Genomic DNA, 26,542 nt, shown 5'->3' with positions numbered 1-26,542 from the left:
ATTAAAGAGAGGAGTTTGAATGTTCATGATGGAATTTTCTGGCAGGGATAGTGAATTTGTTTCAAGGATTTAAGGACCTTTACTGTATTGTCATTCCAACAGCGAAATGTAATGCTCAAGTCCCGTAATTAAACACCAGGGCCCACCATAACCCCATAAACATACTTCATGGTAGAAGTACCCAAATAAATAAGTAATAAACCATATAATACCGTAATTTCCCAACTATTAGCCGCAGTTTATACATTGATTTTGCAACTGAGCTATGAGGTTAATACACAGGAGCAGTTAATATGGTAAGTCATGTCTAAGAGCATCACTGCAGTTTACCACACCTTCAGGGTCTTGACGGCCACGGTGAGGTTGTACTTTTTCCAGACTCCCTCATAGACCTCTCCGTACTGACCGCCGCCCAGCTTGTGCTTCATGGTGATGTCGGTGCGCTCCATCTCCCACTTGTCGTAGTTGGGCGACACGCCGTAGACGGTGGGCTTGTTGCGCTTGGGCGCCGGGTAGTGCAGCGTGGTGATGAGCCCGTCGGCCACCGTGGAGTGGTGGTGCACCAGCTCCGCCAGCGTGTTGAAGCGGCTGTCCGACGACACGTACAGCTGGACACAAGAGAGGGAGAGACGGAGGGAGGGGAAGAGGGGTTGGTGAAAGCTCTCCGAGACAATGTCCATTGTTAAAGACGCTAAATACATAAATGAAGTTGAGAAGTGAGGAGGCCAGGGACTGGAGACCGGAGAAGAGAAGGAAAGGCAGAAAGACAAAGGGCTGGACAAAAGTAAGAGGGGGACCTTTTGAATTGCATCCTGGGAAAAATAGAGGTGGTGAGAGTGGGAGGGGGGGTAGCAATGGACAGGATAAATAAGGAAAGCAAAAACTAGGACAAAAGGATGGAAATAAAAATAAGGAAGGGAAGGAAGGAAGGAAAGAAAGAAAGAAGGAAAGAAAGAAAGAAAGAAAGGGGTTTGTAAACAGGCAAAGTAAACAATATCAGTTATGACCGCTGGGAGCAGTTACACAGGAACCTAGACATATCAAAACGTTGAATTAAAGCTTACATTGGGTTCCTGATGTACTGAAATCATGTGATTTTGCACTAAAATGTAGACTGTTGGCTGCTAAAAAGTCCCTTGGCTGACTTGATTGAAATAAAAAAGCAACAGGACCACGTGATTCATCTAATGATGATGATGATGGTGTCCGGCATTTTTGTCTGCCAAACTCTCCGTCACTGCATCCAAAAGCCAGCTGTGCATTGCTTCAGTTGGCCATGTTAAAGCATTCCATCTACAGCGCTTTTCCATTTTGTTCTGAAGATTCAATGTCCAAATCCCACTTGTTCCCACTAGTTTTTACTTATCAAATTGTCTGTGTGTATAAGAAGCACTAAAAGTCCTTTGTGACCAACTCAGCTGTGTGTGTGTGCGTGTGTGTGTGTGTGCGTGTGTGTGTACACACAGCACTGAAACTCAATTTTGACCGACTGAGGTCTGTGTGCTTACGTGAAACACTGAAACTGATCTCTGACCCACTGAGGTGTGTGTGTGTGTGTGTGTGTGTGTGTTGTTCACTCAGCTGAGCTGGGCCCGGTCCTCCCACAGCAGAGGGGACCTGCTGTTAAATTCCACAGGAATCTGGGGCATTCTGATAAGCCATACGTGCATCTGTGTGTGTGGGTGTGTGCGTGTCTATGCGTGTGTGTGCGTGTGTGTGCGTGTGTGTGCGTGTACGCGTGTGTGTCTGGGTGCATGTTTGTGTTAGAGTGTGTGTGTGTGTGTCTGCGTGCATGTTTGTGTGTGTGTGTGTGTGTGTGCGTGTGTCTGCATGCGTGTGTGTGTGTGTGTATGTGTGTGTGTGAGTGTGCACGTGTGTGTGTCTGCGTGCATGTTTGTGTTTGAGTGCGCAAGCGTGTGTGTGTATATGTGTGTATATGTGTGTGTGTGTGTGTGCATGCGTGTGTGTGTGTGTGTATGTGTGTGTGAGTGTGCACGTGTGTGTGTCTGCGTGCATGTTTGTGTTTGAGTGCGCAAGCGTGTGTGTGTATATGTGTGTATATGTGTGTGTGTGTGTGTGTGTGTGTGTGTGTGTGTGTGTGTGTGTGTGTGTGTGTGTGTGTGTGTGTGTGTGTGTATATGTGTATGTGTGCTTGCGTGTGTGTATGCTGGAGAGCGCTGGAGGGGAGGTGAAGTATCGCACAGTGGAGTCACTGGAGACTCTTGGCATTCCAGAGCGCTTAATGGAAACCCAGCAGGGTCCAGCTGTAGGAGCCAGACCGAGTGATGCTGAGGGTCAGCGGGAGAGCGGCCGAGACAGGGGAGACATGCTCTCCCTCAGAGTGTGGTGAGGTTGGATCAATGTGTCTGTGAGTGTGTGTGTGTGTGGGTGAGGTATGTCAGTGTGTCTCGGAGAGAAACAGGGATGTGTGTGTATGAAATGAAAGAGAAAGAGAAAGAGAGAGAGATGGAGAGAGAGACAGAAAGACACAGAAAGACGTGTGTGTATGTGTGTGTGTGTATGTGCGTGTGTATGTGCGTGTGCATGTGTATATGTATATGTATATGTATGTATGTGTGTGTGTGTATATGCATGTGTGTGTGTGTGTGTGTGCGTGTGTGTGTATATGCATGTGCGTGTGTATGTTCTATCTACACAGCCACCTGGTCAAGTTCAGAACAGACTTTTGAAGTCTCCTTCTTTCTGGGAATTCTTCTCTGGCCTCACATTCTACACCGGCTCCTTGGTGGTGCAGAGGCGAGCGCCGACAGCTGGCCACAGAGTCGCCGGTCAGGCGCAGCCCAGTGCAACACGGCGCGACGCTGACGCACCCCACCCCACCACAAACCGACTGCATTCTCCTCACCCCCCCCCCCCTTTCTCCACAGTCCCTGCTGGTGGTTTGGCCAGGCTGCCTGACCAGCGAGGTCAGGAACATCTGACTGTGTGATGTCTGCCCCAGACCCTCCGGTGTGCCTCAGGCTTGTCTGAACCGAGCGTCTCCTCGTGAAAAAAAAAAAAAAAGGGTTGTGAAGGGAAGAGTGAGCGTGTGATTTTCCCACCGTTTCATGTCCAGCTGGTGACCTGAGGTGGTCTGTTCGAAGAGGAGTGTTGGAGCATCTGTGTAATGCTAATGACAAGGCAAACGCCTAAGGACTGGAACGCATGACCAAATGTCAAAGACTGGCGTGCTTGCTCATGTGCTCATGAGGCAGAGACAGATATAGCGAGCATGTGGGCTTCTCTATATGTGAAGTGAGTGTGTCTGTGAGTCTGTGTGTAACCTATGTGAGTGTGGTATAACTGAGGAGAGGATGTGCGCATAATGGTATGTGTATTTGTGCGTCTCCTACTTATGTGAATGTGCTTCGGTGTCTTCATATAAACAGCACGAGTGCAGGTATGCTGCACCCTAGTGTGTGTGTGTGTGTGTGTATATATGTGTGCACACACAAAAATATGTGCTGTACCTCTGCAATCTACACTTGTGTGTGTAGGTGTGCACATACTTGCAAACTTTCACACACACACACACACACACACACACACACACACACACACAGTGTGCCCATCAGTGCAAGGCGCTCACCTTGCCGTCGGAGGCCGTGTTGATGCGGTAGTGGTAGACGCGTCCCTCGTAGCGTAGCGAGATGGACCGCTGACCCGGGCTGCTCTCGCTCTCCCGCACCAGGAAGCTGCCGTTGATGCCGCTGCTGAGCAGGTACTCGGCGGCGTTGCGCGACACCGGCCCGTGGTACCAGCTGTGCTTCTCCAGGCTGTTGACCGGCGTGATGTAGTTGCTAGGCACCCATCCCTGGCCATTCTTCGTCTGGGCCTCACACCACTCGCCATTGTGGTTGTAGCCCAGGACACGGAGCTTCTCTCCTACAGGATCAACAAGAGGACAAATTAAGTTACAAAGTTAAGTTACAAATTATGTTTCAATTTAATTTGTAACATTACTTAGCTAAGCTTGACATTTAAAGTTGAAGCTTAACTTCACCTAACTCTAAACTTAAGTTATGCTTGTACATATGTCACTTATTTCTGACAGCCAAATTAAAGGAAACACAAAAATGTGCTACATAAATGAGGAACATGAGATAGAAGTCATCAACAGTAACACTTCTGCTGAAATATACATTTGATACATTTGACAATACATATATCGGGAAATCTGTACATTTTTCTTCTTTCAGCTAACTGAATGAACTGAATGACATGACCAATGCAACCTGTGTCACAGAACAATGAGCATTTCTCTAATTAAATATGTACAAAATTCTATTAAACCACATTGTATTTTGAGAACAATTATAGTGTACCTTTGCTAAATCCCCCTTCATATTCTTTGAATAGAGAATTTTATGCACGCATTCCAGTAATTCCATTGTGAAGGCAATTCATACAGCACAATAGGGTATGAAGGCTGCTCTGAATTTAGCCTGCTTTTGTCTCATTACAGGATGTAGAACCAAGCCAGCCTGATCGGAGGCAAGTAGCTCTCTGGCTTATTCCCAAGTGTCACAATGTTGGTGTTTGCCAAATACACATGCAGGCTTACACACTGATGTTGGACTGGATGTTGTGACTTAGTTGTCACAATTATTCGCCCATTATCAAAGCAGGCTTCGTATCCACGGAAATGTGAGCTATTTCTTACACTCACCGAGTGACAGCTGAAACTGTTGAACACTAAGTCCAACACCAAATGACAGTAGGGTGAAATTGAGACCACAAAAGCAACAGGCACAGATGTTCTTGTGAATGAGTACCTTGGTCCAGGCTGGTAACTCATCATGGTATTCCAAAATAGCAAGGGATATGCATCTATCTGTGGTTATCTATTCTGACCTGGCCGACAATGAGTTGTAATGGAAAGTAATAGAAGTAATGGAAAACAGTCTGTCTCATCAGTTCCCCTTAATGAAGGCCACTCGCTCTTAGTAGAAAACACCTTGTGCTATTCTTAAACCGATTTCTTACCACCAGCAGATAAACAACACCAGGCTACGTCACGTACAGGGTAAACGGTGACTCTTTGACTCAGTCGCAAAGAAATTCTCTGAATGCAGAGTAATATTTGCCCAGATAGTGAGCCAACAGTCTTTTTCCATTGCTCATGGGGTTCGTTGAGTTGACATCATTGCCTGTTAGCCATTAGCATTCGTTGTGGCGGTGGTGATGAAGGGGGGGCTTCAGACAGACTGATTCAACACCCTCCTGTCTCTCACAGTGAAACATTACAAAAATACTGAGTTATGATAACTATTCTAACATATCTACATAACACATCCCCCCCCCCCCCCCCCCCAATGAGTTCATTTACTCTGGAAGCTAAATAAGTTCCCTAAGATTGCATTTCTTTATTGAATACACTCCACTGCCAGCCTGAAGTCATTCAATTACTAAGTGTTATTAATTCCTATAGAGGATCAATGGAGCTCCAGCCTGGGCATGCAGCCAAAATGCCGTAGGGGACTGAACTGCTCCAACAGATCTGTCAAGTCAGTCCGAGCCTTTGCAGATTCACTGCGTCTTCGGGTGGGGGAAAAGATGTGAAAAAGCTGAGTGTTCTAGTCTTTCGCAAAACCGAGAAGACAGAGATAGCGAGAGAGAAAGGCAGAGAGATGGAGAGAAAGGGAGAGAGAGAGAGTGAGCGACAGAGAGAGAGAGAGAGATGATTTATCTCACGTCAGCCGTGATCAAAACTCCCTTCCACTCTCATTATGGCCGCTGAACCTAAAACCCAGAGCGAAAGCCTCTTAAGTCTCTGGGCCTCCCGGGGTATGAACGGCGTCTCCACAGCTGCAGCATTCAACTCTTTCTGTCTCGCTCTCTCTCTCTTTCTTCCTCTCTCTCTCTTTTCCATCCTTCCTCTCACTCATCCTCTCACTTTTCCTTTCTCTCTCTACCCTTAATATTCTTTCTAATATTCTTCTTCTCCCATTCTGGATCTCATATATTTCCTTCACCCCTCTCTCTCTCTCTCTCTCTCTCTGCCTCCCTCTATTCTTCCTCCATCTTACTCTCACTATCTTTCATCGTGGTGCAGGTGCTGCATTGTTTTTTCAACAACGGCCTGCAGATGGAAAAATGTAAAAGAAATCATCTGTGCACGAATAGAGATAAAGGAAGTAGGTGTGTGTGTGTGTGTGTGTGTGTGTGTGTGTGTGTGTGTGTGTGTGTGTGTGTGTGTGTGTGCTGCACTTCACAGCACAGCAAATATGTGGGTTTCCAGCTAGTCACGTCACGTCTGTCGCCTGACAGGCCGGACACGGGAGAGGATAAACAGTGGTTCACCCTCACTGATAAAACACATGCGCGCACACACACACACGCAGCGGGGTCACACTCATGCTGCCCATCAGCAGGGTGTTCAGGAAGGTCACTGTGGAAATCGTGGCCCTGAGGAGGAGGGGTTCAAACAATGTGTTTGTTGACTCACTGATTCACTGGTTCCTGTCTGAGGGGCATTGGCTGCTGTTAATGATTTCATGCAGGCTGGTGTGATTTTAGTGGAAAAACCCTGGGTTGTTAAAGGCCAGAAGCATAACTAAGGGTTGTTGTGTGTGTGTGTGTGTGTGTGTGTGTGTGTGTGTGTGTGTGTGTTTTCTTACCTTTAGTTATGCTAAGAGTGTTGTCCCCACTTGCTACAAAGTCGTACAGTGCCACAAACAGGTTGGGGTCATTTTCGCTGGGTCCCGCTAGCAGGTTCTCCTTGGAGTTCCAACGGGCTGCTTCCGACAGACCCTGGGGCTCAAAGTCAGGTCTCTGTTCTGCAACACAGGAGGACATGAGAAAACGTTAGTCACACAGAGGACATAAAGCCATATCAAATCAACCAACCAACCAATCACAAACACACAGAGAACATTAACGCCATATCATCAATCAACCAATCACACACAGGCACTAGAACAAAGGCCATAGTACAGAAGCAAAGGAGTGCAAAGAAAGTTGCAATTATAAACAATTGCATACAACTGCACACAGAATATCAATAAATATTAAACTATTATCAATTGAAACAAGTAATATTACCAACTGATAGTCTTGTTTTGGAAACACCATTGGGTCAGTTATCCAGTTTTCCAGTACTGACTTTTCCTTTCTATTTTTCACATTTGAAAAACGTTATCCATAGGAATGAAACAATGGAAAGAATGACCAAAACAGGAAAGGAGTACAGATTGAACATATTCCCCTTAAAGTAACAACACTGGATTATACACCATCAGTCAACTGATGACAGGGCAACGCTTTAGTTTATCCAGCAAAAAAGTCAACAATGCTTGCTGTCAAACAAAAATGATTTTAGACAAGCATTTCCTTTTTATTCTAAATGGCAGTTATAATACCAACATATGGAACCATGTGATGGAGACCATATCTTTTGAACTCGCTAGTTGTCTGCACAGAAGTCAGTGTTCAATATAAATAGTTGAGTTGGCTTGACACCTGCATGGCCAGCAAGATAAGAGGTCCTACACAACTGCGTCAAAGTGGGTGCAGGAGAGTGTGTGGGGGGACATGCCACATTCCTTGCATGCTTCACTTTGAGAAGCACAAAGCATACCCTTCCTCAACAAGACACGAGCCTTGCATAACAGCAGTCGCTTTCAGCACACTGAACCTCTCTCAAGAGTTTACAAGTCATTTGCTAAGCGAGAACTTTTCTAAACTAAGCACTCCTAAAACAGTTGCGTTTAATTGCGTTGTTTTGACTCTCGGGCAACTGAATGAGTTACTTGTGCAGTGTTAGAATGTGACCCCTCCAACACCCCCATCTAGAGCAGGTGCTCCATTATGGCACATTTTTGTGCCTCCTTTTCTGACGTCTGCAATCAGGTGGTGCGCCGGTGTTTTTTTTTTCCCACTTCACTGCAGAGACCCAAGTGAATCTTTCACACAAATTCAATGATCTCTTGTTAAAACAAATGCCACTGATTGCGCAGATGTACTGGAGACGAGTGAAGGCAGAGTGCACTTCTGTAAAAGAATACAAGGCTTTACATAACCATACACACAGACTGGGACAGGAAGCAGAATAACGTGTCTGAAACGCAATACTGGTACTTGTACTTGGCACTGGCTTGTAATATTGCATACAGTGATGTACAAACTTGCACTCACCATTTCCTTAAAAAAAAAAAAAAAGACCTACAGCCAAACTTCAATCCATTTCAAAATGAAAGTTAAGAAAATTAAATTAGCCAGCAGAAGTTTGTTTCTGTTTCCTTATATGCTAGTCAGGAAGTACCAGTGGACAGGATGAAGTGCAAAAATTGATGCGTCAGATGACACCCTCCGGACACTTTAGGGTGAGTGGGTCGAAATGAGCAGCAGTACCGAGTTTTCTCACAATCAGCCATTTCCTCTGCTCATCCATCATTAAGCTCCACTCAAAGTGGTTTAACTGTTATCACATGACTTAATGTAAAATGCAACAGCTGACCAACAGGAATTGTGCTGAATGGTTCAAGCTACAATTCTTGTTCCATGAGAAGATAGCCTTGGCAACAAGTCATGCTATTTAAAAAGACAGAGCACCTCGTTGAGCCTGTAGATGCAACGCGGCCCATGAAGAGCTCCTTTTGCAGTTTGGGGTTGGTGTTGTTATTGGGTTGACATTAAAAGCGACTCCTTGCTTGCTTATCTAAAAGTCAATCTAAAACTGCAAATCTACATTGCATCAGCGGAGGATGTGATAAGTACTCCACATTCGTATTACTGTATTAATGACAACAATGACTATATGTGTTACTGACTACTGACTATGACGCCAATTGACTATAATACACCTTTAGCACCCTTGAGCGTGTCTTGCACTCGGTTTCTCTCTCAAAACCGGAAAATCCCCCGGCATCCTCAATGGCACGGCGCTCTCTTTTCCCAGAAAATATGTCATGCGGAGCCGTGGCATTTTCCTGGCCCTGGTGCGCTGTGTGATCTGATGACGGCATTAGGAGGTAATAATCTGAGATGGGATCTTTAATAAAAGCGCAGTGCAGTTGGTAACCCTCCTCTTAAGCGCAGTTAGGCTGGTCTCTCATTTCCTGAAGCGCACAGGCTTTATTTTCAATTATAGGCCAGTGAATTGCTCTGGTTACTTTAGAAGAGGGCAAACCAGCTGTAACATACATAAAGATTTTAAGTTAAGTGAGGCAGTGCAGGCATTACAACCATGCTACAACTCATATGCCCATTTTAAGCGTTCGTTGAGTCTTATTTCGCTTTAATCAAACAAAACTTTGCAAAAAATGTGCTAAGAAAGTAAGAGAATAGAAAAACAAAAAACAGAAGAGATAGAAATGGACTTCACTCAAAATGATTTCAATGTCATCCAATCCAAAACCAAATCCACAGGGCTTCACACTTCTCTAAGGTGGCCTCTCCTGTTTCATAACACAGGACCTCAGGGCCTCCTCCACAGTCCTCTTGGGCCAAACCGCCCGGTCATGGGACTGATAGTCAGATGTCATCACTCGCAGGCGAGCCCCACTGAAGGACGCCTTTAAACCCTTCAGTCGCCCTGTAACACTCCAGGGTCCGGCGGGGCGCAATTAACATTCCTGAGGAGCCCCTGATGAGAGAGAGAGAGAGAGAGAGAGAGAGAGAGAGAGAGAGAGAGAGAGAGAGAGAGAGAGAGAGGCTAAACCTCTGCTCTGCAGGAGAAGCCCGTTGAGACCTGAAGCGTGAGCACTGATGAGTTAGCAACAGGCTTAATGGGCCCTTACATTGATGGGGTCTAAACACCAACTCAAGTCAAAGAAATGGGGAATGCTATCCCGGAGTCAAGAAGGGTTTTAGTTGCTGTAAAGGTCCAGGGTACTCATTAGAAAGGCCCCCAATGAAGGAAAAACAAAAAGAAGTGAGGTAATCCTGTGGTAAGATATAATGCTTTTTTGAAACACTGAATGCAGCCAGGGCTTCATAATGGCGTTGTAATCGCATGTTTTTCAACAGTTCTCTACAGCCTCAGTTCTTTTGATCTTTCCCCATTATACCAAGCCTCTCACATAGCTCACCTCCAAAGGAAGTCTGAGACTTTTCACACACTTTCTAAAAAGCAGGAAGTGAAGGTAGAAGGTAGAAAGAAGCAACAGAGAATGCCGCATTGGAAATGACAAAAGATTCAATTCCCAACAGACCTTGACACTAAAAAGGTGGCTTTACTGCGTGCTGTGAATGTTTTGGATAAGTGGGTGAACTAGTAAACACATATTACCACAACTTCCTGAAATGACAGTACTGGGGAAACATGCTGCTGTGACCTCTTGGTTTTTAAAAGTAGTCCCTTATGAATGACAGGAAAGGGGACTACGATGAAGTCAACGTACATCGGGGAATAGAATCCGTGTGTGAGAGAATGTGTTCTGGATAAGGGCATCTGGCATGGAGAACCGGCAATGATGACCAAAGATAAACAAACGGAAGTGGCTGTAATTCCCTCCTGGAGAGGAGAGGGGGATGGGAGAGAGAACACAGAAGAAAGAAAGGAGGCAGAGAAAGAGGATGCAGAGGGGACAGAGAGAGAGACAAGGCATCCACATGACAATGGTGAAAACTGCTGTGTAAAAATGTAAAAGGTTTTGCTCCTTTTTTGGCCTTTAGTTTACAAAACAACTGCTTTATCAGAGGTTGAAAATGCAAACTTTTGAAAACAGGTTCTTTTGAAAATGTAACCCTTACGTAGTCATGAAAAACAGGGGGGGGAAAAATCACGGTGGAAAAAAAGTTATGAGAAGATGAACGTTCCAAGAAATGAGGCCTAAAGTTCTCCCCCTCTCTCTCTCTCTCTGTGTTAAATTGTGTGTTTGTCTTGACACCAAGCAAGTCGCAGGACTATGCACACACCACGTGGTGTTGCTTTCCTGGCTCAAAATGCCTCTGCCGTTAGTGAGGTGTGACACCAGGCTGAGACATACACCATGACCGAACACCCGTTGGGGCAGTTTGGGAGGGGGGGGGTTGGTAGCTGGAGAGGGGGGGGCAAAGGAAGCGCCGAGAGGTGTGCTGAGCGAAAACAGAGCAAGTGGCAGAGGAACGCAGGGGACGGAACGAGCCAGAGAAACCTATAAATGCACTTAACAGAGGCTCGAGCCCAGAAACACAGGGAGGGGGAGAGAAACACTTCCAGCAAAATGGAGGCAAGGAGCCAAAAGTGATCAAAGTCGCTAGGAACTCGCGTCCCTCCAAAACATTTGCTCCAGCGCCAAGCAGCACATGGACGAACTTTAAACAAAACCTTGAGTGGACAGAGAGAGAGAGGGGGAGAGAGAAAGACTGTTGACTTCATGGTTCAATCCAGATCAATTTCCTTACTACACACTTTTTTAACAGACTTTAAAGCATTTAAGCTACAACTAAGCTATCAGCTAAAGCTGATAAACAGCACCTATAAGGAACCAACCCCTTTCCCAGAAAAAAAAAGGGAAAAATCTTTGTTTGGGGTTTGTGTCTCTGGTCTGTGAGTACCTTCAGTGGATGACGCAAGTCTAATCACGCAAACAGATCTTCAACACATTACCACCAGACCACATATGGGCTCCATCTAGCCATGCTCACTGAGGGGGGGGGGGAATCAGCAACACTTATCCCATGTACCATGCTTTATTACTGCATGCCAAGTCTTCAGGCCCAGAAATAAGAATGTGGTAACAAACATAAGCTGATACTCGGAAAGAGTTGAAGGGCTAATCTAGTTCTGAACTATGGAATCTAATAGAATTTGGGCCATTAACCAAAGCCCCTGTCGAAACTTGGTTATCCGACCTCTGCGTACTGGGAGGTATGTCAACGTTATAGTTAAGGCCACTAATACATTGCTTCATTAATCAAGCTTTGCTCTGCAGGCAGGAGGTTCGGACAGTAAATAAATTTTCCTCAGCCTGCGAGTCTCCATGGCCATTTAGCCCACTTAGTCATGTCCTTGCCTTGCGCAATCCAAGCACATGGTGAACTTTGGGATGAAATGCCATCAAAAATCAATTACACTGACAGGACACAGTTGAAATGTTATCAGCTAAATTCCTAGAATTCTGCCTCCAGTAAGTTAAGTGAATTTGCTCAACACTCAAAAAGATCAACACATAAATACTGTAGTCACTCCAAGCCTTACAGAACAAAAACATTAGATTGTCCAAATGCATGCTCAGAGCAATCTACTCTGGTTTGAACTTTTGCTCTTCCCTCAACTATGTAAAACACAAATGAATCTGCCAAAATCACAGATCTGTGGGGGCTTCAGAAAACAAGGGCAAAGTGCTGTTCTGTAGCTAGACCATCGAGAAAGCTTTGGGCAAAACAAAAAAGTAGAGAGCGGCCAGGAGTCAGATTTCCTTGTATTCTCTCCTCCCTTCGTTTTTTCCTCTCTTTCTTTTCGCGGAGAGCCAGTGTGTCTAGCTTCGATCTCCCTCCCCTAAGCTCTCCCCCTCTCTCTTTCTCCCCCTCCTCCACTTTTCCGAGCTTGAGCTTTCGGAGAGATTTTTGAGGCCTCAAAAAGGATCGGCACCATCTTCTTTTACTTTACCTAGACATAGTGAACTAAACAGTCTTAATCTCTAGCAACTCTTATGTTTCAAATTCCAAAAGTAGTCATTTCTTTCCATGAGCTACCATTATAAAACACACACAAACACACACAAACACATCCACACAAACACAAACACATAGACATACACACACACACATGCAAACTAGTCTTTAGCCAGCTGCTCCTATACTGTCCCTGAGTGCTTACCTTCAAAGTAGTAACTGGAGGCAGACGAGAGGCCTTTCTTAGATTTACACCCCACCAATTTCAGGCAAATCTCCAACATTTTCATTTGCCTTATTTCGCTTCCCCTCTTCAAAGAAATCCACCTCCTTGGCACTACTTATCCAAAGTTGATAGAAGAATTCTAAAATTTGGACTAAAGACAAACTGACAACAACCAGAAAAACCCACAAAAGTGAGCTTAAAAAGTGAGGTTGTTGTCCTTTTAACGCGACAGATCCAGACAAGTCCACTTTCTCCGGCTTTAACAGATAGCTTCAAAAAACCGAACAGTGCTGCTCACTTTTCAGTCCGAGGCACTCCATTTTTTCCCCCAGCCCAGTAAAGAGTTCGGTTTCTCTCCCAAGACGTGGGGGGAAGAAAAGACACGGAGGAACAAAAAGGAAAAAAAAAAAACGCTGCTCCAAACAGCCGCTTTTCCGCGCTTTGAAAGCCGTGCGTGGCTGGCAGATGTGCGAGTTAGTTGCGGGCGCTGGAGGGCCGTCCCCGCTGTGCCATTGCGCTGGTCTCCTGTCCTGTCCCGTCGGCGTCAGCGGCGCTGGTAAGCGGGAGAAGCACAGGGCCACACTCGTGCTGCACTCTGCCAACAAAGGGGCTCTTTCAGCCACTGCTGCTCGCTGGACTGAATGACATCAGCTGCCTGGATCCTCCCACCTCGCTCCACACACTCACACACACACACATACACACATACACACACACACTGAGGCTCAGAAGGGGAAAAAAGCAGCCCTCATCTTCACAGAGAGGGGGGGGGGGGAGACACACAGACGGAACCCCTCATCAAAACACAGGCGAGCTTTACCAAATGATACGCCACGGAACAGAGGAGCATTCCTAGGAATGGGCTCTGTCTTGATCGCTCTGTTTGAGGAGAAGTCAGGAGGCTAAGTTAGAGGAGAGGAGAGCAGAGGGAGACGAGAGAAGGAGGCCCCTCCCCTCAAAAACCACCAGCCCTCTCTCCTCTCCTCAACTCCTCCTCCTCTACCCCCCTCCCCCCTCTGCCCAGCAGTTCTCTCCCTCCTCCACTACCACCTCATCCCTCTCTTTTCTCTCCCCCTCTAAGCTTCGATCTGACATGTTTACACGTTTGACAGAATGGGCATTAAAACTAGGACAAACTTGTGCACTGCACGGCGCTGCTTGGCTCAAACGGTCCCCAGATAATAACTCTCTCTAACAAACACATGTGCACACTGGCAGTCTTCCTTATTTTTCCAACTTTTCTCTCGCCAGAGGCTACATCTACCTTAATTAACAGTGCTTGCATAGTTCCAATAAGAAAAGCCAAACATTGATGGAAAGAGGGCTAAGCGTATTTGTCAAAGGCTAATAAGTGCAGAGCTCAGATGCCGTTGCAACAGTTATTCCCTCAGCTGTCCTTGAGGCTGGCCTGACTGATACTTAAACATGGTTTGTGGTTTCAGCAGTCACACCATGAATCCCGTGTGCAGAAACCTAACACAGATGAGCAATTCAAATAAAAATGTGAAGAGGGGGAACTTCAGTTTCCTGCCAGTGTCTTTTACTTTGGAGAGGGAAGGGAAGGAAATAGAAGAACACACAGCAGATTTTGCTTCCCCTTAACACTAGTGCTTGTGACATTGTTGACATTGTTAATCATCACCGAGGAGGAAGGAATCAAATGATGCCATCTGGGTAACAGGCCCGCTCAGTACATTCTATTATAAAGCCATTGTAATAACTCATAGCATTTGCTGATTTTTACACTCACTGCATAAAGCAGACAAAAAGAAAAATCATCAATAAAATGAGTGTCAATATAGTACCAATGTACTGCTGATCTAATATGACATCTAACAACGAAGCTATACATAGGAACATTCTTACTCTTGTGTGCAAGAGAGGGGAAAGTATTGGGGGTTGCGCTGAGATGACATCACATCAGCTCAGGTGCAGGGAACCAACAGAAGCAGAGAGGCAAAAGATTGTAGGTTCACACTGAAGAAAAAGGAAGACTATGTTTTATCAAAATCAAAGACTTGTGCTATAGAGTGCAGATGAAAGAGCACAATGTTTTCCTCAATGCTAGGCTACTTGAAAATGGAGTAATCCACACCATGATGAGGTAAAAAAAAACTTGTGGTGATTGTGACCTATCTATAGCATTCTAGATGGAATCCACCAAAGTTTCCAAAATGGAAACAACATGACATTCTAATGTTCAGATTCCAGAGCCACAAATGAAAATGTAAGTTATTTAGAATCCTCCCATTCCGTTGCTGTATGCTTTTCTTAGCTGCACGAAAATGGAGATGAGACTGAAAATGGAGATGAGACTGAGCCAGGGAGTTCAAACCGCATTCTCAACCCAGTTCTCAACTAGACAAAAGAGTCCCAAATAAAACATATCTGGTTAAATAAAAACACATGGAAGCAACTCTTCCATGTGAAAAAAAAAACAGATTGTGCACTTGATGAGGCAAGAACTGTGCTACATTTCAAACCAACCAGGTATCTCAGGATAAATGGTAGTGATTGTGGAAAACAGTCATTGATAATGCTCACAGCTGTACTGGACTAATGGAATTTTTGTATGACATCTCTAACCAAAAATATACTCATTATGACATTTGCAACAGTTTTACAAGCCTTTTCAGCCCACCTAATGGTTAAATTACATTAAAATACAGGGTATAACATTTGCAAACTCCATCAAGGGCATCTCCCGTTTACCAGGGCTTAAAATAGACGTTCCAATATGCCAAATAGTTTACTTCCAAAAATCCATCCCAAAATGATGCCGCCGCTGGCTGCCTAAAAAAAACCCCAAGCCTGATAAACTTGTTGACCCGGCGCTTTCTGTGGGAGAAATGGGTTTTCAGGACGGCGGCGAGGGCTCAACGCTAAGTATTAGTTCTTCTGGGTCGCATCCACTGAGGGTGAAATCACAGATATTAGTGCACTTGAGCTGGTGACTCCAGACAGGCGGGAAGCCAGGGCCACTCTGGAGCCTAGAAGCATTCTGGCTGGCAGGCAGGCAAGGCAGGCGGACTGGCGGGCTGACTGGCTCTCCCAATGGCTGACAGGATGGCTGAAAGTCTGGCTGGCTGGCTAACGACACACACACACACTCATTCGCTCAAATTTCCAGCTACCAGATGAGAGAGACAGTCTTTTTTTGGGGAGGATGACCATGAGACTTGCCCACACCACAGGACAGCAATTTCATGTAGCATATACTGTAGCCATGGCAGTAGTGGACAAGGGCTCAGGTGTCTTGTTTGTGCCAAACCCAGGAGCAGAACTTAGTTCCTGAATATATATATATATATATATATATTCTATATATTCAACTGATATAAATGTATATTTTTAATTTGTAACAAAAGGCCAAAGTTTTGTAGCCGTGTCGGCAGAATGTTCGGGTCCAGTGTATGCGTTGGACAATGCAAATTCTGTCATCCGGACTGTGCACAAATATCTAATGTGTCATGGACCTGTGCATGTTGATTGTGCATATGCATGTCATTTTAATAAAACACTGTTTGTTAGCGAGCACAAACTTTTTTCTTTTTTTTAAGGTATCCAAGAGCCTGTACACGTACACTGGGAGGCCTTGTGAGTGGTCATTGTTTTTGTTAGCATTACCGGAGCAGGACAGGCACAGGCATACAGGAACACAGCATTTTGGTTGAGTTTTATGGCCCCTCAATGTGCGGCGTGCAGGTCCAACACTGGTGCTTACTGATAATGTTTTTCCTCAGCCAGTCCTGGATTGCGTCAGGCGTAGGCAGGAACAGGGTTACTGCACATACTCACTGACACACACACACACACACACACACACACTCACTGACACACACACACACACAAAATGGAGCCCCCCTGATAACATTTCCTTAGCCTGCCGCGCACCCCTCGGAATGAGTCAGATTCTTTTGCAACATAGCAGGCCAGCTGAGTGCCTTAGTGAGCTCACTGCATGCCTACGTGCACGTCAAGACGCCTGGACCGCAAACCCGTGAGCAACAGCAGCTGCCAATCAAGGAGACACGATCGTGTGGCTTCTTCCACATTTCAGAGAGAAAGAGTAGAGAGAGAAAGAGAGGGAGGGAAAGAGAGAGAGAGAAAGAGAGGGAGGAATGGAGAGGAGAGGCAAGGAGAGAGAGAAAAAAAATTGAAGGAGGGAAAAAAAGGTTGCAGATGGAGAAACATGAAGCAGATTGTTTAATGATGAGCTCATAGGAGAATCACTCCATAGCGATTTATATAATCCCCCATCTCAGTATGTTAACAGTTAGCTGACGTACACAGTATGGTCTTGGGCCTTTTTTTTATAATAACCCCCCACTCCTCCCCTGTTCTTCGCTCCTCTCATTTTCTTCCAGCTTTTTCCAAAGCCCACGGCATAGATGGATGGAGAACAGCGAAGAAGAAAAGAACACCTACGGAAGGAGGAGGCCATTTCATTTTAGAACAAGAGCCTCATAAAGCAAACACACACACACACACACACACACAATATTACACCTTACGGTTATGGCACCATCTGCACTCCAAGTCTACCTCCTACAAAACTCCTCTGCCTTTCATTACATAGTCGCCAAAGTCACTTTACTGCATGATGCATTGTTTCTGTCGAGTGCAACATCCTGTTCAGAGAACTTTCACCGCCCGTAGAACCAGAGCAAGAATCGCCTGTGAAGTCTCATAACTATGAAGGTGAATTATACTCAGGAGGCTCCTGTACATTGTCTACGATGACACTTAGAATCCCTTTTAATGGTGCACATGTCTGCCTAATGGCCTTTTAATGTGCAAAGGCTATATTGTAAGCATAACAGAAAACAGCTTCAAAGGCTGTCCTTAATCTATATGAATTGCTGCTGTGGCAACGTATCCCTTGAGTGGCGCAGACCAAGTAGCGATCGTCAAAACAAAAGGGAAATACTGGGCCTGCTGTGGCCGTGTAAAAGGGAGCAAATAAAAACGATCTGTTGCCCCAGTGCTATTTAACAGTGCTGTCCTAAAGCTCACCATTAACCGACAAACTTTTGTGACAGAACCACACTCGCACACAAACTAACACACACATCACGCGAAGAAAAAGTGAAACCCGATACCGTCTAACAATGTCAGAAATGTCAGCCAGCCAGAGCCCTGGCACTGAGCCCGCCCATTTTGGTCAGGGTAGCACAAGGCATTGGCCTAATTCCACCAGAGAATTTTAATTAGAGGGAAGAAGGAGAGGAGAGGAGAGAGAGAAAAGAGAGGAGAGGAGAGAGAGGCACCCCAGCTGTAGCTAATATCAGAGTCAAGCCCCGACGGCAATGAGCTTCTCTTGCCCTCTTGCTCAGTCAGCTGACCCCCAACCCAGCAGAGACTGGCACAGCTCAGAGGGCCCCCTCAAAAACACCCCAGCGTCACCTCCTCCCCTCACCTCTCCTTTAGCATCATCTCTGCCTCACTCACTCACTCTCTCTTTCAAGCCTTCTTCCCTATACTCGCCTCCTCTCATCCCATGGCATGTCAGACGCCCAGCAGAGCACAGGCACCCCTCCAAACAGCAGAGCAGAGTGGCACGTCTTCTTCTAGCCTTCCCTTTGGCTTTTTCTCTCTCTCTCTCTCTCTCTCTCTCTCTCTCTCTCACACACTCTCCCTCTTGAACCTGCCCAGATACATGCCAGTGTTTATTCAGGCGGCTGTGGAGAATGCCGTCTTGGCGTCTGGGAAGGATGGTGGGCATGGCGAGGGGCTTACGGAGCGAGGTTTTGAGTTCCATGTTGTCGTCGGCAACGCCGCTGCTGCTGTTTGGTAACGGCATAGCATAGATGCAACAGGAGGAGAGGAGGGAATGGGGGATAATTGGAAACGGGTTTGGGGGGCAACGTGGGCATGAACTGAGTTTTATGACTAGGGCGTGTGTGTGTGTGTGTGTGTGTGGGGGGGGGGCTGGGGAAGGAGGGATATGCCAGGGGTCAAAAGGGTGTAATAAATCAGTTATCGGAGGAACAACTAATGCATGGCATGCTGACGTTAAGAGTTCACATAATCTGAGAGTCATAGGGATTGACATGGGGTGGTTTATGGTGGAGAAGGAAGGGGAGAGAAGGGTGAGTGGGGGAATGGAAGAGGTTGGGCTGGTGCAATCTGAGCAAGGCTGAACAAGGCTGCTTGGAAAGACTGGCACCAGTGAAGCCATACAAGTGTCCAGTAATACTAGTAGAAACTGGCTGATGACTGCAAAGAGTAACAGCATAGCATCACGTCCTTCTAAACACCAAAATGAGCTTATAAATGCTCATACTTTTTATAGACACACAAGACTTAAGGCACTGTCTGACCATCGCCTCAGTCAATGTCAGTCAGCCGGGACGGGTGTCTTCAGGGTGTCTGATGGCAACGTCTAGGCAATGTGTGGACATTGAGATTGGGCCACTCAGTCGTGGACTTTGACGCACTGAGTCCATAAGGGCTGAGGACTGTCCCATGGTCACATTTCCAAGTGCACGAAGGCTCAGTCTCTAGCAAACATCTTCAGCCCTTAATGCCCTCTGCAAACGAGGCAGCCGTGGGCTACTGGTTAGGGCTTCGGATTTGTAACCGGATGGTTGCCGTTGGTTCGAACCCCGACCAGTAGGAACGGCTGAAGTGCCCTTGAGCAAGTCAACTAACCCCTCACTGCTCCCTGAGCGCCACTGTAGCATGCAGCTCACTGCGTCGGGATTAGTGTGTGCTTCACCTCACTGTGTGTTCACTGTGTTTCACTAATTCACGGATTGGGATAAATGCAGAAACCAAATTTCCCTCACGGAATCAAAAGAGTATATACTTATACACTATAAACATTACTCTCTGTGTTATGACATTAAACTGATCGTCTACCTATAGTGGAAAGCCAAAAGTTATAGAAAACGTTAAACAACTACGATAAAAGGGTAACGTAAATGGTACGAAGCATAATTTTGGAATGGTCAAATTAACATGTCACAATGTGTTGTCCCATTCCTATTTATAGGATTTTGAGCGTTTGCCGTCTCTTTCGGGCAATTACTAGGGATTCAGCTAGTGAACCTGGGAATTTCACAGGAAGCAACACCTGTGTTTATCAGGAGCCTACAGCTGGAGTCTGCTGTCTATTATAAACAGGCATCACAATGGCCGTGGCTGTAAACACCTATGCGACCAACACATACACGCACACACACACACACATTCTATCTGTAACACAGTGTGTCTGGAGTCTCGCACACAAACAAGGGGTCACTGGAGTACCTCTGAAGACAAAGTTCTACATCCACTCATTCACTTCATTTCAATTCAATGGAAAAGAAAACAACAAAAAGAAAAAATGTGGAAAACATTGTGGAACACACACTGTGAATGGAGCAGCTCTGGCCACGTCCTACCGAGCTGTAAACAGCCAGGGAGTATAATTATTCTGCGACTGAGGATAATTTGGGCTCATCACCTAATCAGTTAATTGCCGTTAAAAAGGTACCTCAAAATTCCAGCTTCGGATTTTTTCTTGTGTGTGTGTGCGCGTTCTCACACACACACACAAGTCACAGAGCTGGTTTGCCAGAATGATTTCCAGGAAAAAGCAACTATGCTGAGAGACATGGGGAGGGGGAATGGGTTTAAACGTGAAAAAGATAGGTCTAAGTACGCAGGGGTCATCCATCAGTTATCTGTCAAACTGTTGTTTAATCCCAGACAAACAACACACTTAAAATGTTTAGTATCTCTCACTTTTACTTTTTATTTTAACATCACACATGTGTTGAACAAACAGTCTAAGAAACAAAGGGGCTTTTTCCATCTTACGAACATGAAGCCACGCCAATGTGATTCCTGGGCCTTGTGATTGCTTGCCCTGTAGCCAGCGTTTTCATGCAGACCTATATTGGCTATAGGTGACTGTGAGAACACATAGTGAGAATGTGTGTGTGTGTGTGGATAAGGTTGACAGAGGACAACCTGCTTAGTTGCTATGGAGGTACAGGCAAGCGAAACTGGAGAACTGCTTACTCTCTGCCTCAGTTGTGTTTCCCCAGCCCCATCCCCCCTCCCTCTCTCTCTCTCTTTCCTTCTATCCCTCACTCATTTGCATGCTCTTCTCTCTCCTCAACTCAGACGTGCTCTCCCTCTTTCCCTCAGTCTCTCTTCTTCCTTTTCTCTCTCCATCTCCCTTGCACTGTTTCTCTCTCTATCACTTTTGTGAGTTCACTTGCTTGCTCTTTCCCTCTGCCTCTTTTCACACTCTCAATCACTCTTTCTCCCTCTCTCTCTTTTTCTCTTTCCCACTTTCTCTCTCTGTTGCTTACTTCTTTGAGCAAGTGATCTCTCCATTTCTTTCTCTCTCCCCAACTCTTACTTACAGGCGTAAGTCTATGCCTGTTGCTCTCTCTCTTTCCTAACTTTTTCAATTATCTTTCTTTCAGGCTTTCGAAGCTTATGCATATTGTTCTCTCCCACCTCTCTCTCTCCTATAACTTCTTCGATTGCTCTTTCTTTCAGGCTTCCTAAGTCTATGCCTGTTGCTCGCTCCCTCTCTCTCTCTCTCTCTCTCTCTCTCTCTCTCTCTCGGCCCTTTCCTTTGTGTCTAAGTGAAACCAGATGCGGAGCAGCTCAGCCCTCCTCCATCCTGCAGAAGAGTGGGTGAGCACTGGTGCCTGCACCGGCCGCACAGAGAAGGCCTGGTGCTATACACACATACACACACACACACACACACACACACACACACACACAAAAGCAGCAGGGATGGTCCTCAACCACTAACTGTACTTGGACCATTCAGACCGAGACACTAGAAAAGCAAAGAGGTCTTAACCACTCACAGGGGCTTGATAGAAGAGCAGACAAAGAGTTCCATCCCAGCACCTAGCCTACTTAAAGCTTTGACTGTTTGTGACATATCCTAGTTGGCTGAAAAGGCCTCTGTACTTTACATTCTTACATTTTTTTTTTTTTTTTTTTTTTTTTAACTGTTGCAAGTGTTTATAAAAAGTGGTACCTCCGTCTAAGCAACTTGGGAGCAGTAAGTAAACAGAGAAATAGACAAAAGAGTCATGGAAGTGTTGTTTCTTTTAATTTAAGAAAACAGAATTTGGAATCTTTTACCACAGCATTCCATAGGGTCAGAGCTTAGAATTAACAAGCTGTGACTAGACGGAATTTTTATCAGAGCCTGGGATTCCCATCATAGGTGCAGGTTGAGGATGGCGCAACTTGAGGGTAGGTTGGGGGGTAGGGGCACAGCTGTGGAAGAAGGCTTTGCGTTTGAGAGCAGCCGAGTGCCACAGAGGGCCCGACACTGCATTTCTCTCTCTCCAAGCAAGTGTCTGATTTAAGATGTGGAACACACACACACACAGAGCTAGTGTTTGGATTTTAAGAGTGGTGCCCGGTTGAGCGGTTCCTACCACTGCTTTACAGGGAAAGAAAACACACACAAACACAGAGTTGAGATTCATCTGGGGACTTTTCTTGTGGAATGCTATTGTTTCTGGATCCCTCCAGAGGACCGGCTGGCCTTCTCACGCTTGCTGGCTGTGATGATGAAACCCTGCTCTGCTGCACATGCTTTCAGCGCCCCAACACAGGGGGAGAGAGAGATAGAGGGAGGGAGGGAGAGAGAGAGAGGGGGGAGGAAGGGATGAAGGGAGAACAAGGTGGAGAGAGTCATAGGGACACAGAAAAGAGAAAGTCTGAGAATCAAAAGAGACAGAGGGGATGACCGAATGAGAGGAAGAAAAAAAGATAAGAGTAAGTGAGAGAAAGACAAAGAGAGGAGAAGTACAGGGGGAGAGAGACAGAGGAGCGAGAGAACAAAAAAGAAAGAGCAAGATGTGGAGAGAAAGCAAGAGAAAGAGCCTGCGACAGAGCAGGATGGACCCACTGGTGGGGAAGCCTCCTCCTCTCCGCTCACCACAGTTTCCTCCCGCCCACCACCTCTCCACAGCGACCCACACTGAGCATTCTGCTCTAAAAACAGAACCACAACAGGCCACTTCCAACGCTTATTCAAGGAAAAACAAAACAGAGGACCACCATGGTGCAACCTCGACCGGCTGACCACTTCACCTCTACACACCAACGTGTGGCTGACAGTAACAATTCAAACGGCACAATCAACACTACTCCTATGGGCTTACAACCAGTGGAAGGCCTTGAATTCTTCAATCCTATCGGAATGGTCTTGTAAAACTGAGATACTGATCTGTAACAGATATTTGTGTGGTGCCCACTTCCTTGCTGATTCTTCAAGTCTACTTTTTGATGGAATTTGGTAGCCAAAGAGGCAAAGCGCTGGCAGAACTCTTTAGAAAAATAAAGATTTTTCTTTCAGAGAAGGTTCTTTCATAAGAGTATTCATATTTCATTTGAGCACAGCTCTGAGGTTGTGCCTGACATCAATATGATTAACAGTACTGAAAATAAACTCTTTCAGACTGGATATTAAGTGTAAGAGTAAAAGGAAAAACATAAAATGGCAAATAACAGCACGTTACCTCGACTATGGAAACACTGGTATAGGTGTCTTTTACAAGAAGTGGCAGTGATTTCTTGATTGTTTGTAATGCGTCATGTCTGGTCTATATGTTTTCTGAATAGACCGAGTCTGGCAATTCGGTTATTAAGTAATGATGCAGTAATGGGATAATAAATCTCTTTCCGGGTCCAACGGCTTTCAGGGCTGCTTGTTTTTCTCCGTAGACAGTAAAATAAACAAATTTTCCCGCTATTCAGAGTAGCCTTTAATAAATTGTCATCCTACTACTCACTTGTTGCCTCAACATAATAAAATTCTATTTTTCGCGGAAGCCTGGACATTACCCTTGCTTATATCATCTGGCTGCACAGCAACATTATTACTGTGTTAAAGTTAAGCGATTTTGCTTTACTCTTACTAAAACGGAGGTGATCGTCCATTCCGAAAACCGGCTTGCAGCACTTGTAAACGTTTTTTGACAAAAAAACCCGTCACGTCGGACTTAACAACCGGATAAAGATGATGATCAGCATGATGCATCAAATATCAAGCTGACATTAGCCTTTTAACAATATTAACTGACCACGCCAAATACAACTTGCATTGCACTTTTTCAAAAATGAGTGACCATTTTCTTGTGATCTATCACAGTAGCTGGAAAGGCCAAAACTCTGAAATCTTTCAGATGGTATTTTCAAAAACTGCCACAGCCGGAGTCATATTTCCACAATTGAAAACAGATCGGCCGACAGATCAGGCTTCTTCATGCAAATGTGCTCATCTTTTGGCAAGAAAGAATCGCAAAGTACCACATCAAGAGGCAGAGCCTGGATTCCCGCCACAGCTATAAACATTATAGGCAGAATCTGGAGGCTTTTAATTTTTTTAACACATTTCAAGTGTTGTTCATACAACTCAAAGTGCTGGAATTTGGGCTTTAAAACCATCAAATGGAAAATGATGGATGGCATAGGCTGCTGTGGAATACAGACTCTACAGCATGGACAGACTCAAACTCACCACAAGCACAATGTGCAAAACATTTATACACATTTCTGATTAGCCTCATCATTGCAGATCCCCAAAATGGGGGAAGTGAACTGAAAAGTAAACAACAAGAGTTCAACAGGGGCAGCCGTGGCCTACTGGTTAGCACTTCGAAACCTGTAACCGGAGGGTTGCCGGTTCGAACCCCGACCAGTAGGCACGGACATGGCTAAAGTGCCCTTGAGCAAGACACCTAACCCCTCACTGCTCCCCGAGCGCCACTGTTGATGCAGGCAGCTCACTGTGCCGGGATTAGTGTGTGCTTCACCTCACTGTGTGTACACTGTGTGCTGTGTGTTCACTAATTCACGGATTGGGATAAATGCAGAGACCAAATTTCCCTCACGGGATCAAAAGAGTATATATACACTATACTATACTATACTATACTATACTAACAATGTTTCTCGTCTGCACTCGACCATTAAGACTGTCTGGGGCACGGCCATTGCCACTGTAGTGGCCACACGACTGCTTTGGCATTTCTAGGCATGAGCATATTTTTGTTTTCAAGTTCAAAATCACAGATACTGAAACAAATTGTTTAATCGAGAAAATTATTTTGTTTACAGATTAATCAACTATGAAAATAATCATTAGTTGCAGCCCCAGTACCAAACAGGGTCATGAAACCTTCAGGTTGTTCTCTTCCCCTATGTAAAAAAGCACATCGCCACAGAGAGAGGGGGACTAGATAGATAGATAGATAGATAGATAGATAGATAGAAAGAGAGCAAGCAAGAGGAGAGGAAAAGTGGAAGGGTAGTAAGATAAAGAAACAGAAAGAAAGAACGAAAGAGAAAGAAAGAAAAAATTAAAGAGAAAGAAAGAAAAAAAGAAAGAAAGAAAGAAAGAAAGAAAGAAAGAAAGAGAGTAGGAACAGCTCCAGTTTACAGAGAGAGGAATGCAGCAGAGATCACGTTCCTGACTTCATTGCTGTGGCTTTCCCTGTCCTCTGCAAAACACACTGTTTAAGTCAGAGACTGTCTCCTGCTCTGAGGATGCTAGGGGAAAAGCTGTGATTGGCTGGCTGGACATAGGTTTCTCAGATCCTCTCCGATTGGCTGTATGGGATTCTAAAAAGACCCACAATTGGTTAACTGGTGCTCATGGATTTCTCAGAGGATCTCTTGATTAGCTGGCAGCTCCTAGTGACTTCTCAAAAGGTGTAAAATAATGTATTATAATTTAGGGATTAGTATAAGCTGTTTACACTCAGATATTCAGCCTAACTAGGCCTAGCACACATAATTAAACTAGGCCTACATTTATTCAGAGCTATTTATATTATAGCACTTTCTCCAAAGCATAGTTCAAAACAATACATTTGAACAAGATGTGTAGTTGATTGGCATCAAATCCATTAACTTAGTGATGCTACTGTCTTTCTCCATAAGCCCATACAATACCACTTTTAATCAGTGCGAGTTACAGCAACATAGGGTCAATGTTGACGGTTTACGCCTAGGTAGGGCTGGCCACAGTCTGGGAATTTGATGGGCCAAAGGAATTAGTTTGGCGGCACAGCTGCTTCTCAAGACCCCGATAATTGGTCCAGAGTAACAGCATAGCATTCTCCTATGTGTCTGACACACCACAAAAGAGAACATGAGAGAGGTCTCAGAGACTACTTCAAAAGGGGCAACTGGGTGAAATGTGAGAGAAATGTGCTGAGTCAAGAGAGTCGTTTTGATCTTCTGCAGCAAAGCACAGATGGTTAAGTGCAGGGCTGTTCTGACCAGCTGACCCTGTGGACCTAGGGCGTCTGCTGCTAGCCTCAAGCACAATTCAGACAGGAAAAGACTAGCAGTGATGGAGATGAGCAATGGGACACCACCACAGAATGTTGATGAAATGTCAGCGACTTGTTGCAATTAAAGAAGAAATAACCATTGGTGACGCAATTGGTGTTAACGCATTGGTGATTGCGTTAAAAAAAATTTAAAAAATTTAAAAATGTAAAAAATTAAACTCTTTTCAATTTATGAGGTGACAAGTGGTTGGTGACGTGCGAATCATGTCATGAATCTCTAACCCCTCCGGAGGAGTGAGGAACAGGGGCTGGATTTGCGGGAAGTCTCCCTCAACCCATCCACCCCTACACCACCCCCACCATCTCGGCCTCCCTTCCCTTCCACACCTGCTTTTGTCAGTCTTCGGCTGGGCTCAGAAAAAAAGTGACTGCGCTCACAGACCCTCCTCCAGGTGGTCAGAAGAACCTGATCGGCCAAAACATTGAGTCATCGTCTCCA

At 45.4% G+C, this 26,542-nt stretch overlaps 1 protein-coding gene across 2 annotated transcripts in view; it reads right to left on the bottom strand.

The window, feature by feature from the left end:
* Positions 1–26,542, bottom strand: part of abl1 (c-abl oncogene 1, non-receptor tyrosine kinase) — a 39,339-nt gene that overhangs the window by 6,477 nt on the left and 6,320 nt on the right. The window contains exons 1-4 of one of the 2 annotated variants that reach the window (XM_048259250.1): positions 12,746–13,657; positions 6,621–6,779; positions 3,590–3,885; positions 336–608 (exon numbers count right to left, since the gene is read on the bottom strand). In XM_048259250.1, the coding sequence (XP_048115207.1) occupies positions 336–608; positions 3,590–3,885; positions 6,621–6,779; positions 12,746–12,830 (813 nt within the window). In that variant the 5' untranslated portion in view covers positions 12,831–13,657. Of the gene's footprint in view, positions 1–335; positions 609–3,589; positions 3,886–6,620; positions 6,780–12,745; positions 13,658–26,542 lie in introns of those variants that run through there. The other variant, XM_048259249.1, reaches the window with a different exon arrangement.

This window comes from Alosa alosa, chromosome 12 (genome assembly GCF_017589495.1).
Source record: "Alosa alosa isolate M-15738 ecotype Scorff River chromosome 12, AALO_Geno_1.1, whole genome shotgun sequence".
NCBI lineage: Eukaryota > Metazoa > Chordata > Actinopteri > Clupeiformes > Clupeidae > Alosa > Alosa alosa.
The sequence above is the reverse complement of the archived record's forward strand: the minus strand, read 5'-3'. Positions and strand labels throughout refer to the sequence as shown.